General features: G+C 50.0%; 5 protein-coding genes across 5 annotated transcripts; 2 read left to right on the forward strand and 3 right to left on the reverse strand.

Annotated features, from left to right (window-relative positions):
* Positions 1-930: 930 nt before the first annotated feature.
* Positions 931-1,968, reverse strand: A1O9_07869 (uncharacterized protein; the record flags this gene model as incomplete). Its single annotated transcript, XM_013403424.1, has 1 exon — positions 931-1,968. One exon carries the CDS (start codon positions 1,966-1,968, stop codon positions 931-933), a length of 1,038 nt encoding a protein of 345 aa, XP_013258878.1.
* Positions 1,969-7,802: 5,834 nt separating this feature from the next.
* On the reverse strand, positions 7,803-9,484 carry A1O9_07870 (uncharacterized protein; the record flags this gene model as incomplete). The annotated part of the gene is made up of 2 exons (XM_013403425.1): positions 7,803-9,284; positions 9,386-9,484. The coding sequence occupies 2 exons, from the start codon at positions 9,482-9,484 to the stop codon at positions 7,803-7,805; spliced, it is 1,581 nt and encodes a 526-aa protein (XP_013258879.1).
* A 3,475-nt stretch (positions 9,485-12,959) lies between these two features.
* Positions 12,960-15,809, forward strand: A1O9_07871 (uncharacterized protein; the record flags this gene model as incomplete). The annotated part of the gene is made up of 1 exon (XM_013403426.1): positions 12,960-15,809. The coding sequence occupies one exon, from the start codon at positions 12,960-12,962 to the stop codon at positions 15,807-15,809; it is 2,850 nt and encodes a 949-aa protein (XP_013258880.1).
* Positions 15,810-17,036: 1,227 nt separating this feature from the next.
* Positions 17,037-17,977, forward strand: A1O9_07872 (uncharacterized protein; the record flags this gene model as incomplete). The annotated part of the gene is made up of 2 exons (XM_013403427.1): positions 17,037-17,131; positions 17,188-17,977. 2 exons carry the CDS (start codon positions 17,037-17,039, stop codon positions 17,975-17,977), a joined length of 885 nt encoding a protein of 294 aa, XP_013258881.1.
* A 25-nt stretch (positions 17,978-18,002) lies between these two features.
* A1O9_07873 (uncharacterized protein) lies at positions 18,003-19,550 on the reverse strand (the record flags this gene model as incomplete). The annotated part of the gene is made up of 1 exon (XM_013403428.1): positions 18,003-19,550. One exon carries the CDS (start codon positions 19,548-19,550, stop codon positions 18,003-18,005), a length of 1,548 nt encoding a protein of 515 aa, XP_013258882.1.
* Between the last annotated feature and the right edge of the window lie 140 nt (positions 19,551-19,690).

A 19,690-nucleotide genomic window follows, 5' to 3' on the forward strand; every position in this document is an offset into this window, starting at 1 on the left:
GGGGGGGTTATCTCTTCTTATATGTTTTTGCTACGCTCTCTCTCTCTATATATATAATCCCCGAACAGTCGTCGCCCACTACTCTTGCGCTGAGCAATCCCCCGCCGCTTTGTTCTCCCGCTAACGACTATTTGGTCGACTCGCTCAATCGTCCGCTCTCTTCCACACCCTTCCTCTCTTTCACGCTCCCCTTCCACTCCCTTCTGCTCCCTCACGGCTCTGGCCTGCTCCTGCCGTGCTCCCTTGCGTGCCGGTGAGGCCCCCGTTCGGGCTCCAGTCTTACAGGCGTTAATGTTACGTATATCAAGCCTTGTAGGAACTTTACCCGATCACATCTATAATGGCCCGCTTCGGCCCTAATGAAAGGTAGGATCCCTGAGAGAATGCCCTACTACGTTACTAGGTAGAGTTGACTAAATTCCTTAGTCCTGTAGTACAAAGCTTCTCTTCGTCTTTTCCTTTTACTTTCCTCACTTCCTCTCCCTCTCTTGGTCCTTAGATTTTCCCCCGTCCTCCCTCTACCTCTCGTGTGAATCGCTCCTTCTGTCTAGTCGTCTTACTCCCTAAGCGCGCCTTACTCGCATTTCGTGATGGCGCATCCGATGAACGAATTGGCGAACCGTAGAGTCTATATATACAGAGTAGAGTGGATCAGGAGGCAGTTAAATGTAAGGACACGTCGACAAGGCTGATCTAAGGGGGTTGAGAAGCATCCCGTAGACGGCGGATATATGGTCTGCCATTTTGGCAGGCATGTCAGTCGTCCTGTTCTCTCTTCGTCAAATTTTCGATTTCGACCCTTTTTGTATTGCACCCCGTTGGACCGACCACCCGACCTCACCCTTCCGTTCTGATGTAGCATAAACTCCCTGGCAACTCTCTTGGGCTACGAGCTTTCTGTTCGCTAAGAACCACAAATCCAGATCTAGTTCATTTGGCACGTAAGAGAATGACCACGAGAGCGACCACGAGCTTGTGCTTCCAAGCAAAACTAAGGCATTTCCAGATGAGAATGCGAGCAAGAGTTACATGACGCACTCGCGTCCTTTCAACTCTGCTGGAGCGCGGCCCACATCTTTTCGAGGCCAATACCCTGGCTGCGTCAGAACTTTGGGCCATCTGAGCGACCGCGAATGGCGCTCTATGGTCCAAATCTTCCAAGACAGCATCGCGGTTGCCAGCTGTGGATAATAAAGCCTCTATCGCCACCACGTTGTTGTGAAGAGCAGCTTGGTGGGGAGGTGTCCTTCTCTGTAGATCTCGTACTTCGGGGGCTAGGCCTTGCTTCAGAAGAAGATTGATAACCTGCGCAGCCCGACCACTTTCCACCGCATAATGCATTGGAGTTCGACCAAGCAAGTCAGGCTGGCTTGGTGTCTCGGCAAAATGTGACGAGCAAAACTCTTGTACAATTCCGAGGTTTCCTCGCTGGGCAGCTAGATGAAGCATACCGCGACATAAATAGTCCCTTAGCAAGATCTGTCGATTCTGCTTCAAGTGGCGAGCTTCTCTACCATCGACTGTTGAAATATTGGGCCATACTACGTAATGTAAAATTGTCATGTTCCGGTCATCAACGCTGTTCATGTCAAGAAATTGCGCAGATATGTGTATTGATTTGGTGGTCTCGTTGAAGAAAGCATGTAAAGGCGATCGTCTGCAGAGATTGCACGCATCTAGGTTGGCCCCAGCGTTCAGAAGAGTTTGGACGATTTCGGTTGAAATGCTGTTCGCGGTTGCGACATGCAAAGGCGTGTTACCTTTATCGTTTCCAAGATTTATATCGGCTTCTTGCTGAAGAAGGAAAGTAACCATATCATTGTTATTTGTGCTAACAGCCAAATGAAGCAATGAATCCCCTCGAGACGTTACACTGAACAACGAGCACTCCTTGCCGTCTAATATTTCTTGTAACTGTTGTAAATCTCTACTTCTGACAGCCTGTGGAGCAGGTGCGTCACCTCTCATGGTGGTGCACACTTTTGAGGCCATACCGATGTGGAAATTCAAGGCATGTGTCCACGCAAGCAGAGGCCACGAATCTGGTGTTGCGCAAGCTTAGTATATCAAGAATGAACGTTATTTCGCGACCAAAAACATAATTCGTGTGGTATTGGGCCACTGCCTTAACCCCGTGAGTTTGATATTGAGTTCGGAGGACTTTGATAGATACGGGCGTTGACATGAAACAACACGTAAATCGAAATATGAAACAGCCACGAGGATATCGCATACAGGCTTTGGAGTTTGTCTGCCTTAGGGATGGATTTGCCTGGATGTCGGGGATGGCCTGCTGCGTAGTTGGCTTGAGGATAGTTGTATTATCGATCTGGACCGTTGCACGAAGCTGAGAAGCCTCGGATACCTTCATAAACAACCGCCTATGGGACGCCTAAATCAGCATTGGTCTCAGCGTAGCCAAAGTACTTACACCTGAAGCATTAACAGCTCCGAAACCACCAAGCCGGTCCAAAAGGGGACGCGGCTGAGAAACTTATCTACTTCCGTCCTACGTGAGGCTGGCCACCATAGGCTTGCACAAGTTCTGAGAAAAAGCCGTGATGAGAGTTTGTGATTGATTGTGGCAACTTCACGCTTGGTGCGCCTCGCTTGGGCCAGAAGCGTTTCCAGCTGACCCAAAAAAATAGTATCAGGGTGCGAATCTGCTTCGAATACATTCCAAAATGCTATCAACCGCTGTAAATTAGCTGTCAGTGCTTCAAACTGTTCCAGTTTATCATATATCTCAAATGGCGCATCTCGAAATCCGGAAAGCATCTGGCAGAAGATACTGCAAGCCTGAGTTGCACATTGAACGAATGTGAGAGAACCACTCGCCAGACTGAAAGGATCCATCTTTTTAGATACCGTCCAGAACTGATCTTGCTCAGGCTCCGCTCCCTGGCTGTTTATCTTCTAGAAGTGCCTGAGTTACTAGTGCCGATATATAGCAGCAGTGCCTCACAGCATACCATAACTGCACGGTAACAAAAGCGAGTTCGGTCTTGACTACCTCGTAGGTAGCGCCGGAAAATACCTACCATGCAGAAGGCATACCTCTCAAGTCAACTTCAGGGAGATCAGAGGCAATTGGGCGCTGTGCAGGAGGCTGGCTCGAGCATGGTTTGTTCGTCGGAAAGGTTTGTCGTATTAGGCTGCAAAAGCACGTACGTCCACCAAAAACGCCTTGGGCCACAACGGCTGACACAGGAGCTGATGAGGCAAAGGCAATTGGGGCGCTGTACTATGTGCTTGTACAGGTTTATAAGCCCGGCGCCGTGAAGATGCATCCTGACTGCACGGCTGCCCCAATCGTGTCCTGCACGTTGTCGGCCCTCAGCGTTTGCTTTGTGACGCGTCAACGGTGAATGCGTCAACTTGCAGCTATTGCGCCTGACAACACCCTGGGGCTATGTTTGCGAAAATACTGCCTTGAGACATGTCCATTCAAGATAGAACTGTAAAACTTGCCAGATATCAAACGTGTTCTTTCATCACCACCACCATTACTGGTCCGAGATTCCGTTACAGCTAAGCCCTCATATCTACCTCAAGGTCAGCTTCCACAAATTTGGAAAGCCATCGCTTCAATCCATCAGGAATCACCTTGCTTCCTCAGCCTGATAACATGTCTCGGTCGGACTCCGACAGCGACAGTGGAGATGACCGTTATGGACGATATGCGCGAGCGTCAACTGCCCACGCAACTCTGGGCAGCACCTATGATGACGACCCAGAAGAACAAGTATATTCTCCTGACAAATCCCGGGACGAGGACCCAAACGGACAGCCACAATCGTGCACTCCTAGTCCGGTGCGATCTCGTTGACCCACTCCAGAAGACTACCAAGTATACTCTGACGAGGATAATAGCGACGTTGTAAGATTACTCTGCTCCAAATGAATCCCTGGAGACCTCAGTGACTAGCATGATCACTTCCAAATTACTCTTCTTCGAATAATAATCTTCGACTTTGGACAGGAAAATGCTGAAAGTGCTGCTTCGGGGGCCAGAACCGAGTTTCTGGATGTCACTTCGAGTGAACAGAGACAGATATCGAGATGGCGTGAAGAAGGCAAAGACACTCGAGACATAGAAGGCTTACTCTACGAACGACGTACTCGATATGAATGATTGAGATTGGAAATAAAAGGCTACTAGCTGACGAATCCTGAGCGAGATAAACAGCGTTTGGTATCCACATATGTCTCCAAAACCAGTCGGGAAAGCATTGGACCGCCACTGCATGAAGAATTGCCATTACACAGCCTTCGACCAGTGATGCGCTGTTGGTAATCATTGCACACCAATTTTCGCTGATTCTTCTGCCGTCAGGCTGATGTTTTGTTCTTGGAGATGTTCTACCGGTATCCGCTTCAAAGCTTCTCCTCTCTCTATAAATTGATTTTGCAGGATCAACTAGAGCAATCTGGCACTTGGCATCCCAAATTCTCATATCAGAATCTGTAGAGGAAGGGTCAATCGCATGATTGTTTGCAGGATCTTCTTCGACGCTTGCTTGTTCTCGCTTTTCAAGAGTTTTCAGGCACTCTTCTGCAAGAGCAAGAGCCTCTAGACGCGACCGTTCGTCTTTTGACAGTTCTATTGCCAGGTCAGTCTTTGCTACAAAAATATTAGCCTGAAAGCCAGTTCCAGAGAATTCGGGATCGTATAAGGAACAAAATGTGCCTAAATTCTTGTACGATATCACCTCTTTCAGTTGTGTTTGGTAGTGGGACTGATCCGTTTTCCGTCCGCACTCTTTCATGAAGCATACGGAGCCCCGTTATGGCAAGATCGTCGTTTTGGCCGAGTTTATGTCTCTGTTTTTCAAGAAAACGCTGCATGTGGTCCAGTAGTTCAGTTGCGCGCCTCGTATCCTTGAGGCGCTGTGTCACGCTGATCTCATTGAGCATCAGACGCCAGTTTTCAGGCTCGAGCTCTTTTGCACACCTGTAATGGGCTCGCGCCTCTTCGAGTTTGCTCTTCGCATCACGCCCAACAGCTGCCCCCTCGGATATCAAACCTAGAGACCGGAACAGAGCAGGGCGTGTGGATTTGATGCTTTGGGCGGGGAGTGTATTAGCAAGCTTTGAAGAGGTGAAATTCCGAAGCAGCAATCTCGCGTCGTCGAACCAGGCTTGCATACGTAATTCTCGGGCAAAGACCAGGACCGAGTTGGCCGCGCATAGAGAGAGTTTCGTCCAATTTACACAGCAGACTTCGAAGTCCTTTGGGAGTGGACAGATGCCAGAGAAGAACTGTGTCTTGGAGAAGCTCGTGAATGGATGAGGTGGTCTCATATCCTCCTTCAAGCAATGAATTCTCGAATAGTACTGACACCCACTCGTTCAGTAAATGTTTCTCCTTTGCCATGTACTTGAGTCGCAGTATATGCTTATCGATTTTCGATCTTGATAGAGTGGCGATGGTCTCGAGCAAGCCAGCGGCCTTTACTTCGTCATCATCTGCGTTTTGATTCAGGCTTTTCAAGAGTGGTCCAATTAAAGCCGAAATACGGTACAGTGAAGTATCCTCTCTGTCCATGCGAGATCGTATCGCACCGGTTGGGTTGGTGCCAAGCTGTTCGAGTTGTCGCCTCAGCCATTCTATTCGTGATCCAGGTCTTTGGAGCATATTGCAAAGCTCTGGTACTGACATTCCCGTATCCCTATGACGCTTGATATATATTGAAGCCATTTGTATTAACTGAGGTGTGCCCAGATAATCGACCAATTCGTGCACTCTGGCATATTCTGTCCGGAATGTCCTTTGGTGCATGTGCCTTGCGGAACAACTCCATTGCTCCGTTTCCTCTCATGTTTTCAACGTGGATCAGGCTGTCGGTCCAGTTCGCAACATCAGCCATGTTTCGGGCAGTCACTAGAAGGTATGTCCTGCCGGTGGTAAGTCGGGGCAAGAGTTGATTGACTGACTTGACGGCCGCGGGTGCACGACCAGTTGATGGTACACCTCCAAATTGATCACCCACCAGATCATCCAAGACCATGACTCAAGGTTGGTTTTTGTGGTCCTCAAGCCAGGTGTTTACGTTCCTCAAAATAGGATGGTTGACAATGGGGCCTCTGTATGCTAGTGTTGCTGATTTGATTGTGATCCCGGCCTCGGAAGAAATTCCTTCATAATCCTTCAGCAATTGTGATTCGCTTGTGGCAGAGACCCAAAATCTGTGTTTGATACGAGGCACATGACAGCGGCCACCTTGCATAAAGTCACCGAGTTTTTGGAGATAGTGAAGAGCAATACGAGATTTCCTGAGCGCCGTCAGTCAGTGCATGTGTTCGACCGTTATGGTCAAAAACCAACACATTTTTAGGTTTGAGGCCGTGGTGGAATACTACTCCAGCCATTCCATGTCGCTGTCCATGTAGGAAAGTCACACCTGAAGTGATGGACCATATTGCGTCGTACGAATATTGCTGCTTGTGTTCTGGATTTTTGCCGTCCTCCAAACCGAAAACTTCATGTGGTTTCCCCAACCAATGGGAAAGATCCTGAAGAGCATGGAGGAATATCATACAAAGCTCGCGTAGCGGACCCCTCGCTCTAGGCGTCACCATTTCAAAACTCGCGAGCAATTCCACAATGTAAGGATTTCCCGAATTTGTGATTGTGTTCAGCACACCTAAGTTTGTGAAATGTTGGTTCAAATGTTGGAAATTCTCCGTTCTAGGAGGGACATGTAGGCTAATGACACTGCTTGATTCGGTTCCGATAACTCACTCACCGTTCAATTTTTTGAAGCCACAATATCAAGGTCACCGAGTCACAACAGGTGAAAGCATCTTGGCGACCCTTGGGTGCTCCCATTTAACCAGCGGGAATGAAGCAAAATCCTAGTTCGAGCAGGAGGGGGAGTAGCGAGTCAGTAAGTGAAGTTTACTTCACTACTAATGTGAAGCTCCTTGCGCCCCAACAGCTCACCTAAGCATGCCAGCATAGCATGTTAGCCAAATACACCAATCACGCTAGCCAAACATGCTAAACTAGTCGTACAGGTGAAGTTACCACAAGGCTGAGTGTACGAGACGAGAGCCAAAAAGCGCACCCTTACTGATATATCAGAGAGCAGGAGCGAGCAGAGAGGAGGGAGAAGGAGGGAGAAGGAGGGCGGTAGGGCCAGAGCGGCGGTCAAGGAGAGCAGAAGAGAGTAGAAGGGGAACCAAAAAGAGAGGAAGAGGAGAGGACAAGGACACTCAGCGATTCGATTCTTTAAAAATGGTGGTTAGCGCAGGGCAAAGCGGCGGCGTTTTGATCAGCAAAAAGCCCTAAAGGACGACAGTTTGAGGTGTACATATATATGCATGTCTCTTTTCCCGAAACCAAAGCCCTTTCTTCTCTTGTTCGAACCTGTCTGCTGGCTGTTCTATCCTCGATGAGGCGCTCTGAGCTAACTTACTATCTAGAGAACTCGGAGGCTGCGGCAAGCGTGGAATATGAAGCCCAGATGGATTTTTTTTTCTTTCTTTCACAGAGTGACTGTAACTTGCTGCTGGCTACTGAACTACATCTTGTCGGCTCCCTCTCAGTCTTCGTAGCCGCCGGAGTGGCAGCGCGAGCAGCAGCAGTCAGCGAAGCGATAACAGGTATAAGAATGCCAGAGATCTTTGCTTTCTCCAACAAATCTTTTTTAGTCTTTCAAGGTTTCTCTACATGTGCAACATATAGAGTTGCATCCGTGAGGGAAAGATGCTACATGCGCCCAAACAAGTTCTCACTGCTGCCCCCCCTCTCTCTATCTCCCGCCCTCCAACGGGCCGGCACATCACGTCACGTCACATCACAGCTTGATCTTGACACCCGAGAAATCCAAGGTGATGGCAAACACCGTGACGGCGGCGGCGTAAGCGAACAAAACACCTATCGCGGCAAGGTTCCTCATGTCTAGGGTATTGACGGTCAGATTCACGAGGCCGGTAAGGAGGTTGGCAACGAGGAACACGGCCAGCCCGTTGCTGTTGTACACGCGCAGGAGGAGGCTCGTGGCGTCTTGCACCTTGTGGGAGTCGGAGGCGTGGTAGGAGAAGCGCGGGCCGAGGGACTCGACCAGTCCGAAGAGGAGGATCTGCGCGTTGTTGAAGGCGACGATCCAGAGCACGTAGGGCAGGTTGGCGAGCCGCCGCGACACGTTCAGGTTGCAGGTGTAGACGGAGGTCGAGAGGAGGAAGAGCGTGCCGTGGATGGCGGATTGGATGAGGAGTTTCTTGAGGACGAGGTTGCGTTCGCGGTTCGTGGAGGTGGTGGGGTCGGTGTCGTAGTGGAGGGGTTTGTTAGTTTTCGGGTTGCCGTCTGTCAGTTCCTGGTACTGCATAACGAAGACGCCGGTGCCTCTGCCGGCCAGGAAGATGGAGAGGTAGCCGATGAACGAGAAGACACCCTCGCGGTTCTTGGACAGTAGGTCGGGTCCGCGCGGAGAGACGAGAATGTAGCGAAGTAGTTCCGTACTGTTGAGGGTGATTTCATATACGGCGGCGAGTAGAAAAGCGAGTATTTCATACCGCTTGACTAGTTTCCGTGTGATGGTGTCTGAGAGTTCGGCGAAGGGAGGCAGGAACCCAAGTGTGAAGAAGAAGTTCCAATGCACGCCGTACTCGGATACGTGCTCGGCGTAGTCCAGGCCTTTGACGCTCCAGAGGCGGATGAAGCCTAGGACAAGGAGGGGGATTGAGTGGCGGGCGGCTTGGGCGAAGCGGGTGATGAACGTGCTTTGTATTGATTTCCCTCCGTTCGAGGCGACTTGCTCGGACTTGACTAGGCCCCGGGCTGATACAACACCAGCGGAGAAGACGAAGGAGCCGACGCCGAGATCCATCAATGAGGTGCCCCATGTTTCCACTTTTGCGAACCGGCGCGGGAAGATGGGAAAGTCCACGGCGAGGATGGCGAGACAGGTCACCACCATCATAGAGCCCCGGTAGTGGGTCACAAACGGTCTTACAGGGAGCCTGGCGGGTTTGGATGCTGCTGCTGCTGCTGCTGCCGCTTTGGCATTTGCTTGGGGAGACCTAGACTTGGATGGCTTCTTCTGTTGCTTGGACTTCGCCGCCGAGCCTTGATTCTCAGGTGAACTGCTGAGCAGCAGGAGTAGCACTGCAGGAGTGATGAGGGAAATGTTCAACACCAACGGTGCAGACGAATACAATGTAATGGCGAACAGGATCGCAGAGACATTTAGCAGAAAGTCTGCGGCCGCTGCCACTGGAGTGTAAGGAGTGAACAGCGACCGTCTCCTCTGCAAAGCTGTCCATAGAAGGACCGCTGACTGGTGGAAATAAAAGGTCAGAAAGGAGTGATAGTGCATTGCAATGAAAGACGAATGCTTCAGAGATTCCAAAATGAGCTGAGCTCAAATGGGATACTTACAGCAGCAACCAGGGTGACCAGGTTGATATCTGTCAGCGAGCTTCCGAAGAGATTGGAGACAAAAGCCTCCTTGCGAGCCTTGTAGCTCGCTGATGCCATATCTTTATTCATTGTTATCAGATCTGTCCTCTCACATTATGAACGAAAAGAGAAGAGACAATGTATCATGGCCAGAGGTAAGGATAGCGAGTTAGAGTGACTCTTCAACGTCCTTCATCGAATAGTTGTAGTAGTAAGGTTGTGTCTGGACAGACAGGAGACGTCGCTACAAAATCTGGGTAGAGAGTCTCGTTTAGTTTATCCGAGATTGACACAGTTTTTCCGGGCGACGCTCCAAAATGGACACGTGAACACAACCCAATTTTCCAGTCCAACGCTGTTTTTAGGGAAATTTCCCGCCGAATTTGGCGGTCGGGTACCGCCGCTTTTGAAGGTGTTTTCCTTTCATTGCCAAGACCCCCATCGTCGTCCCCTCCATTGACTTGCCTTCCTATGCACCACCAAACTATGCAACCAAAATTGTGGACCAGAAACGGTCTCCCTTCAGAAACAGTACGGGATTCGTCTACCTCTTCGAAAACGATATATGCTTTCGACTGCGCACTATGGCGCCTCAAGGATCCAGAGGGATAATCCCTCCAGATCTCCTCACTGTTACAGAGAGGGCGTTGTCCGACCTTCGCAAAATCGACTCGAACTAAGTCCTATGACCTATTTCCCATCTTTTCTCCTACATCCTAGCGACTCTACCTAACTTTGGTTTTCTAGACCGAACGCCAAGGGTCTTATTGTTTCGCTATCTGTAAAAATTCCTCCCCCGACCTTCCTATGATCCTACTCATTAGTAAGAGCTTTACATTATCTACTACTATGAGTAGAGGAGGAATTAAGGAAAGTAGGATCTTCCTAGGGGCGGTATGGCTGTATAGCCTTTGATCTAGAGGCTAATAGTAGTCTAAAATTCGGTCGAGTATTAGTAACAACATTATTAATTACTCGCTAAAAAGGGTGCTGTAAAGAAGTTATCCACTATGGAGACACCGATATCCATTGAGTGTATATATTAATTTGATAGTTTGATACGTAGACTATGCTCCTCGGTCAGCTTTTGTCCCAAGCTCCATCTAAAATAGCTAAATATATGGCTCCGACAACAACGCAATGTATCTTCTGCTTCTAGAATCTCAGAGAAGCATACTGTGGCAACTGACACGCACCTACGAACGGAACAGATACAATCGTGAAATCTGGGTTTACTGGGTCAGCGAAGAAATGACTCCAAGCATAAGAAGAAAACATCAGTATCAGGTGAAAGAAATCAAATAGCTCAGCAGGAAACAGAATAGGTCTTTTTAGTTAATTCAGGCGTGTCAAAAATCTCCCTCAGGTCCGTTCTTGGTCTCATTATCCTTCCTGCTCTCAAAAATCTCTTCGAAGTCTCTCTCCCCTACCTTGAATCTAAGAATAGCAGCGTCCAACTAGACTGCCTCAAACTCTTTCCAAGCCATACATGAGAATACCTCAATAGTGACTTCGCAGTCCCCCTCTTCTAACTCTTTCAAAACACCATCCACGAAATCAGGTACCGTGACGTCGAGACCAGCTCCACCCTTTTCTAGAATTCCTACACTCTCTATGACCGTCCATCTCACAATTCATCGCAACTTTGACCCATGTCTGTCGTCCGTGATACTTGCCAATACTATATATTCTTTATGTTAAGCGTAACCGTGAAAGCCGGTGTGACTTTGACATCCCACTCAGGACAGAGTCAGATGATTTCCTAAGGTTGCGAGCCCGCTTTATAGTGTGTTGAAGCTATCTGTTGAACTTCGGCTGCTGCGCTAGTTTTGTAGTGTCCCTGGGCCATGATCCTGGCAGGTAAAGTCAACAAGTGGTACGCTTTAACTTCGTTAGGATAGACACGATCCGCAGGCGTAACAGAGAGAACCAAAAAGGAAAGAAAGATAACGAGTCCACGTAGATACCCAAATCACGTCTTCAATGAAATTTTGGCGGTACCCTGGCATACTTCAAGTGCCATTGGCGCTGGTGAGTGGACCGCTAGTGGCCAGGGGGTGCCTGTCGATACTGTGCGATCCCGTGCCGTTCGCGTCCGGCGTGGTCATTTCGCCGAGGGGCTGCCTGGTATTGCTTTTTTCTATCGCTGAGCCTGTACGCGAATCGACGGCGCCGTACGTGGGTAGGCGGGAATCTATTCGCATCTTCCGCTATTCGTGCTTCGTGCGGAATAGCTGCATTGTGCGAATTCGGCGCTCGCACGGTGTGATCGCCATTGCTCGTTCTCCAGAGGCCATCTTGCAAGGACACCGGCCTGATCCAGGACTTCCTTCCAAGGGACATCCGCACTCATAAGGCTAAATGTTGTTGGAGGTGCGGTGCATTCAGGTCATAAGAGATATTGTTTGGAATCCTCCGAGCGGATGGACTACGCTAGGGTATACTTTTCTCCGCACGACAAAGGTCAAATGACATCACGTGCCAGCTCAACCCAACGAAGGATGTTTTGGATGTAGGCGAAGGCCATTCATAGAATTCAGTAAAGCCTAGGCTATTGTGGTCTATATCGCTATTGGTCAATATTCAGTGTCCATGAGAGCGACCTCGATTTTGCATTCCACATTCCACCAATTCTGAAAGCATTTAAGCTTTGCTTGCTGTAGATCAAACAGCGTGTGCGAAATGAGATGCCTCGCTGCGCATGTCTGTATGTCTTACGACGACTTAGGCAACAGTCAAATTCTTCAGTAGCATTGCTGCACCCGAATACGATACGAAGGCTGCCTGTTCAATACCGACTTGGATCCTACACAGCCCGTCGCATGCTTGAGGAACCAAGTATTCTGGCCGCTTCCCCATCGGCCATAAATAGCAATACGATGTTTCGACTGCTCCCTGCCAAGCCGAACCGTAATGGCACTGCTCTGACTGGACCGAGTTCTGATCCACAGCATATTTTTCTGTGGCTTAAAGCCAGGCTCGGATCGTCAATTTAGCGTAGCGGAGCCTGCGACATCTACCGTTCAAGCTATTGGGCTTTCGATATCCACATGTACTCCGTCCTGATACTCCTCTCTCCTGAGTCCTGACGTCCAATCCAGCTTGGTTTTATCAAGCACCAAACACAGCCGAACAGGGTCTTAAGGCTTCTGTCCTGATATTCTCGCACAAGTTCGCAGATGGGCCAAGCCGAAACGTCACCGCGATCCATTGCCAATAGCTCGGCGGTGACAGCAATTGGTGTCACCCCTTCCCTTTGATCACGACTTGACCAGTCGCATTTTAAGAGTATCAGACCGCATCCACAAGCGGTCTGTTCTTGCGAACATCGCAAAGTACAAGGTTGAGGCAACAATACTGGGAGTGCCTCCGGCCCGTGGGACGCCTCACCTCCGACCATGGTCGAGGCATTAATATGGGGAGGTTGGACAGTACTTAGAAGGGTCGACTTTACAACCGCACAATTCGATATCTTCCTGTGGCATCAACTCCTGGAATCACTACATTTGCATTCCCATCCGAGTCTGTGTTCTATCTCGTGATCCGTTTAAAGATGCTGCTGGCTCACTATGCGACCTTACTGTCAAGATTTACGAAATCCGACTTACTGTTAACTTCTCTAGCACTGGCTGCGTTTGCAGTTGCGCAAAGCAGTAACGACTTGGATTGGGTTCCCTTTGACCGCGAACAGTTCAACGGGAATGTTGCTCTCGATGCAGAGGGAAATGTTCAACTATTCTGGAAAACTGCGAATCAGTCCTCGACGTTTGGAGTTGCCTCACGATCCAGCGGCTATCTCGCACTAGGTTTCAGCGAGACCGGCGCGATGACTGGAGCCGATATGGCCGTGGGGTATAGAGACCAAGATGACAACTTTGTATTTGAGAATCGCCATGCGATGGGTTTCGTTACTCCTCAAGTCTCCCAGGACCAAGAGAACAACATGCGGCTCCAAGAGAGCCACCAGGCAGATGGAGTTACTGCATTCGTTTTCGAGAAACAAAACAAAGCCGGCTGTCTTCAAACCCAAGCTGACGTTGCTAAAGATGCGTGGCAATGGTTCATCTATGCGTTTTCTGATGAAAACACCTTTGCCATGCACGCGCCCGGCAACATGGGCAAGGAATACGTCAAACTAGGCACAGGCAAAAGCGTCTCTTTGAATGAAATTCGGGACATTGACGGCACCCAGAACTTCACTATTATGCAGCCTGAACTAACTATCCCTACTGCGGAGACTACTTACTGCTATACTCTCCACAAGATGCCGGCGGGGGACAAGAATTATTTGCTCGGTGAACGACCAACCGCGTCAAGTCAGCTGCTCCACCACTTAGTTATTTATGCATGCTATGGCCTCCCCGATGAGTACATGGACATGCTTGGTAAAGAGCCCAACTGCGATTATGAAGAATTCTCCAACCCCTGTAATGGTTTTGTCACAGAATGGGCTCCCGGCATGTCTGGTCGCACATTCGAGCCTGGGTATGGCAAGCCATTTGGCACCGAATACTACGAATATGTGATGTTGGAGACACACTATAATAACCCTGAGGGGCTCGAGGGCGAAAAGGACACTGCAAGCTACACGTTTCTCTACACCGATCAGCCGGTGGACACTGAAATCGGGACCTTGACCCTGGGCGACCTCCAAGTGGAGGGCTGGTTCCTCGACCCTGGCCAGCCGCTGGTGGCACATTCAACAGTCTGCACGCCTGAATGTACAGAGCGTTGGCCCTCTGACGGTATAACAGCGGTCTCGGTCTTTCATCACATGCATTACCGGGGTCGCCATGCGCGCGTTCAGATAATTCGAGACGGCAAAGAGATCACCCCTCTGTCGTCCCTTCGCAACTTCGAATATGACTTCCAGTTTTCCAAAAGCTTGAACTCAGTAGAATTGCTGCCTGGCGACAAGCTTATTACCACTTGCGAGTACGATACCTCGAACGACACCGAGCCGGTTCCCGGTGGTCTGCCAAGCAAGCACGAAATGTGTTTTGCCTGGGTTGACTACTACCCAGCCAACGGCGTCCTTGCCTGCACGCAAACCAGTCGGGGTGAAACAGCGGCGATTTGTCTTGAATCCTCCGCAGATGGTTTGGATGTTTACGAATCCCCTTTCCTCACATCCTCGTTCCAGAATCTTCCAGTTTCTGGCAATACCTGCCCAGCTGAAGATTCCGGGTCTGGCGCCTCAAATCAAGCTGCCGTCTTGAACACTTGTCCAGAGACCGATGTATGTTTCTCACTCAATGTGCCCGAGCAATCCGCGAGCTCGGGGACCGGCGACATCTACTTTCAATTGTCGGCACCAGTGACCTATTCCTGGGTAGCCCTCGCGCAAGGCACGATGATGAGCAACGCCAACATGTTTGTCATGTACAGTTCAGCTGATGGCACTAATGTGACACTCTCGCCAAGAACTGCACCAGGCCACACGATGCCAACACATAACGAAGCTGCCGACGTTTCTCTACTCGACGGGTCCGGAATATCCAACGGCAGGATGACGGCCAACGTCCGGTGCGGCAATTGCGACAGCTGGGATACAGGGACCATGAGTCTGCAAGGCAGCAACAGTGACTGGCTGTATGCATATTCCCAAGGATCACCGATCAACTCCGATGATACGAATGTTCCTATCTTGCAGCATGACAGGCAGGGTGGATTTCAATGGGACCTGTCGCGGGCTACTGGAGGCTCCGATACGAATCCATTCACCGACGCAGCAACGACCACGACCACGACCTCGGTTGGGGGACAAAATTCATGGCAGAGATTATCCACACAGACACAGAGGCGTTTCGTACAAGTTCACGGTGCTCTAGCTTCCCTCGCTTTTGTCGCCATCCTCCCTATTGGTGCTATCCTTGTTCGCTTAACCAGCTTCCGCGGACTAGTCTGGACTCATGGCGGCGTACAAGTCTTTGGCTACGTTGTCTTTGTTGTTGCAGCAGGCCTCGGAATATTTATTGCGCGTGGAGTTACTTACCTCCAAGAGCCTCATGCAATCATCGGCCTAATCCTTCTCGGCATTTTCTTCTTCATGCCATTTATCGGCATAATCCATCATAGAATATACAAAAAGGTCCAGGAACGGACAGTGTGGTCTTATGGCCACATCTTCACTGGGCGGGTCGGAGTCATCCTCGGCATGATCAATGGTGGCCTAGGTCTTCAGCTGGCCGATGCCCGCAGATCTCACGCCATCGTATACGGCGTTTTCGCAGGCTTGATCGGCGCTGTCTATATAGGCGCGATCGTCATTGGCGAACACAAGCGTGCTAAGAGGTCTTCACAAAACGGTATGGCTTCCTCATCGGTCTACCCCAAGTCGAAGCCGCTCGATCAGGACGACAGTGACAGTGGCAATGGTGCATCTCACGAGGCTGCCAACTAGGAGTCTGATGGCGTTCTCCCTGCCATAGCAAAGCTGAAGCCTACTCTAAGAGTATCTATGGGAAGCTAGGGTCGCTCTCGGCCTAAGATATGGGATGACGCCTTCGTAAAGAAAGACTGGTTGCGGTAGTATTCTAGAAAGGGGCGTACAATTTCTAAGTGCATGCAGCATGTGCTCCTTGCAAACAACGATAGGGTCTGGCGAGGAGAAATGGTCGGTCTCCTGATAGACCATCTCGCAGTATGTAACAGAGAGTCAATGAATACATAGAAAGCCAAAACCTTATCGACGTAGCGGGGTATGCTTAGTCCCATGTCTCCATGCTTTCCGAATACCATCTCTAGTACTATCCTCGTATGTAGATGGCTTAGGATTGGCTCGAGAGGCCAGGCGACTGACGAGCTAACCAGAGGGCTTATGTTGTTTGACGCCTTCTTTCCCAGCGCGCTGTCTGTACGGACTGTAAGTCGCCACCATGTTGATTTAGGCTCACCCTCGACTAAATAGTATAGAGTAATGCTTGCCCACTTGGGCTGATCTCGTGACAGATCCTGTGACAATGGGATGCCCGGTTTCAGGACCCTCATGAAATGATAACAAGCCTAAACCTTAACCCAATTGAGATGGACTTGCCTGGACACAGGTACGAGCCGCGCCATGTCACGGTGCCCAGAAGGGGACTCTGCCTGGAACAGATAAAGTGTATTACATTAAGTAGCTTGATCTTTGTGGCTGAGCAAGAGGACTCGAAAACGGTCTCTAGGATCCCATGACTGATGGTCGGCATGCAGAGAGGGCTATATATGTTGTACTCGGTCGGCTGGCAAGGCTCGATAGGGTGATCTAATTTGCTACGAGCGGACAGCACAGGGTCACTCGAAGGGGACATTGGACAGCACCAGAGAGGGCACAAAGACCCTCCACGTGGTGAGAGCAATCTCCCTTGACGTAGGAGAAATAGTGTCGTACAGCCTCGCGATTAAGGTTTTCCTGGTAGCGAGCACGATGCTGGGCGTACGTCAAGACTTGCAAAAGGGGATCGAAGCATCATAGAGAATATCCAAAAAATCTCAAGATCGTAAAGTAAAAGCTTGGGGCAACATTCGCAACGGAGAATATGAACCCCAGATTTATTACTATTCGGAATTCCGCGCCTGGAACCATGATTCACTGACGTTCCCAATTTTTCTACCCTTACATCTCCCAGCGCGAAATTGCTCCCAGACAATGGCCGATAGCTGCGGTCGCATCACTTACGGCTATGTCGATCCCAACTTCGCTCGACCCAACACCGATGACTCGGCGTGTATAATCATTTATGGGTAAGGAAGAATGGCGCTGCTGTCAAAACGACGTAGAGCTGACTGAACTGCAAAAGATATGTACCCTCTTTGGCCGTCGGATTACTCGGCGTTATCTTGTTCGTGGTCGCCCTGGGATTTCACCTGTTTCTACTCCTGCGGCATCGAACCTGGTATTTTAGCACCGTCGTTGTCGGGTTGGTGATGGAGATCATCGGCTATCTCTTCCGCATTCTCGCCTCAAAGAAGAACCCTTATGCCGTCTCCTACTTTGTCGCGCAATACTTCTGTATCGTAGTTGCGCCAGTCTTCTTTTCCGCAGCGATATATACCATCATCTCGGTCATGATCAACATCACTGGCCGCAAGTACGCGCCGATATCTCCCAAAGTGTTACTCTGGATATTCATCGTCTGCGACGCCGTTGCGACTGGGGTCCAGATTGCTGGCGCTGCGCTTGTCGGGAGGGCTTACTCTGACCAAAAAGATCCAACCACGCCAAATAATATCCTCCTGGCAGGCTTGGCATTTCAAGTCTTCTCGTTTGCCGTCTTTATCCTTTGTTTCGTCTTATTCACCTACAAGGCGAGAAAAGTGCTTGACAAAGAACTGAAAATGTTCGCTGTGGCGGTGCTGGTTGCATCTCTGGCTGTATATTTGAGGACGATATTCCGTCTTGCTGAAACTGCAGAGGGCCTTTTGGAATACTTGTCAACTCACGAGGTCTTTTTTGGCTGCTTGGAGTTTCTGCCAATCGTTGTGGCAGTTTATGTCTTAATCTATTGGCATCCAGGTCGTTGGCTAGGAAAAGGCCGCACACCCACGACTATCCAGGATGATATTGCCACAGGAACGAGGCAAAAGTAGGGGTTGGAAACCTTCAGCCCAATATTCACGCCGCGGTTGGTTGAATAAGAAGGGCGGTCTGCGGATATAGCGTCTCCTGAGCTTTATTCAAGATTGCCAAGTATTGAGTAGCAACCGCCCAACGAGCACTCATCAGTTCAAGAACTCCTCTTAATGAATGGTAAGATTCTGCAGCCTCTCTAGATCCAGTTTCGTGAACCAGCCAAGCATAAGTCGCAGCGGCCATATAGAAACAGTCGGCGACGAGTGGACTGATCGAGGGCGGGTTCCTGGCCATGCTTATCTTCAACAAGTGGCTGAATTGCAATGCGTCGTGCGCGGCGGATCGCATGCTGGCGATAGCAATTGTTTGCATCTCAGTCTCTTCGACCGTATGATCTCCTCGGTTGGACTCGGTACATGCAAATGGGTCAGAAAGATGAAGAATGCCGCTGTAGCATAATGCTATCGAGGTTCCGAATCGTTCGGGGGAACGTTGAACATCGGCTGGGACTAGATTGGCCAGTGCTTGTACGGTGCGATGCAACTGTATCGCCTCGGTAAAACGTGCTGGTGACTCGAGTAAATTGTCGTTCAATAGGCGTATCAGTCGGCCCAGAAGGTGGGTTGCCTGACAGGTTCGTGCAAACGAATCCGCTCGAACGTTGGTGGGAGAAGACACATATAAAGGCTCACTTGTCGTCATTTCACCCGCATCCCACATTGCATCGTCTACTGGTAACATGTCATTCCTCGCCGGATCATCTGTTGCTAGAGGATGACCCTGGCTACCAATGTTGACATATCTGTCTAGAAGCATGACTGCCCACCATGTGCGCCTAGTCTCCTCTACTTCTGCCCATGCGCTTGCCTTTCTCTTGTGAATCTGAGGGGCATGAGTCCGATCATTGAGGCCCAAAGCGTGTCCGAGTCTAGCAGAATGCCCAGTAGTCAAGTATGCTGCGGGGTAGATCGCATGGCCGATCTCGTAGGCACTGATCAAGATATTGGCTTGAAGTGTCTGGCATGAAATAATACCGCTAGACTCGACCATGGCGAAATATCGCTTGGTGAGAGCATACAAGGGGGATCGGACGCTCGGCGAGCCTCCCGAAGGGATCTGGATGATAAGCTTCATGGCAAGTAATAACATGGCAAATTCGAGAGACAGTTCAAGGCCAGGATTCGACAAAGCGAGTTCCATCCGCTTCTTGGAGATGAATGGAAGCCAGGTGTGGATGTTTTCGAAGTATCGGTCTACCACATCTTGGATATCGAGGATGGAGGTACCAAGAGTGCTGGCGACTTCGGTTGGTACCTGAATATTCGGCTTGACAATTTTCATGTCGCTTTCACGGAAAACCTCGGCGTCGAGAAAGAACATTGGGGGGAACGCTGAAGCATCCTGGACAGCGGCGAGGTCGGTGGTTGATGCAGGACTCCTGCTCACAGAGCGTATGGGTTCGTGCCATCCTAGATCAGATCGTCTCCCGTCTAGCCGAGCCTCGAGATCAGTGATTTTCTGCTTTAGCATTGCAAAGCCTTCGGAAGCTGGCTGCTGGCCAGACTCCGAGTAGTCACATGGCCGTGACATACGTAAACACAGTGAACAGCTTGGAAGATTTTTGTCGCATTTTCGCTTCTGCCTAAACAGTGGCTGTAGTCAGCACAACCACATGCAAGCCCTGTAGATGGATGTGATTGATCTATCGTGGTGGACATGGATCATTGAGT

This window comes from Exophiala aquamarina (genome assembly GCF_000709125.1).
Source record: "Exophiala aquamarina CBS 119918 chromosome Unknown aczIA-supercont1.6, whole genome shotgun sequence".
Taxonomy (NCBI): Eukaryota; Fungi; Ascomycota; class Eurotiomycetes; order Chaetothyriales; family Herpotrichiellaceae; genus Exophiala; species Exophiala aquamarina.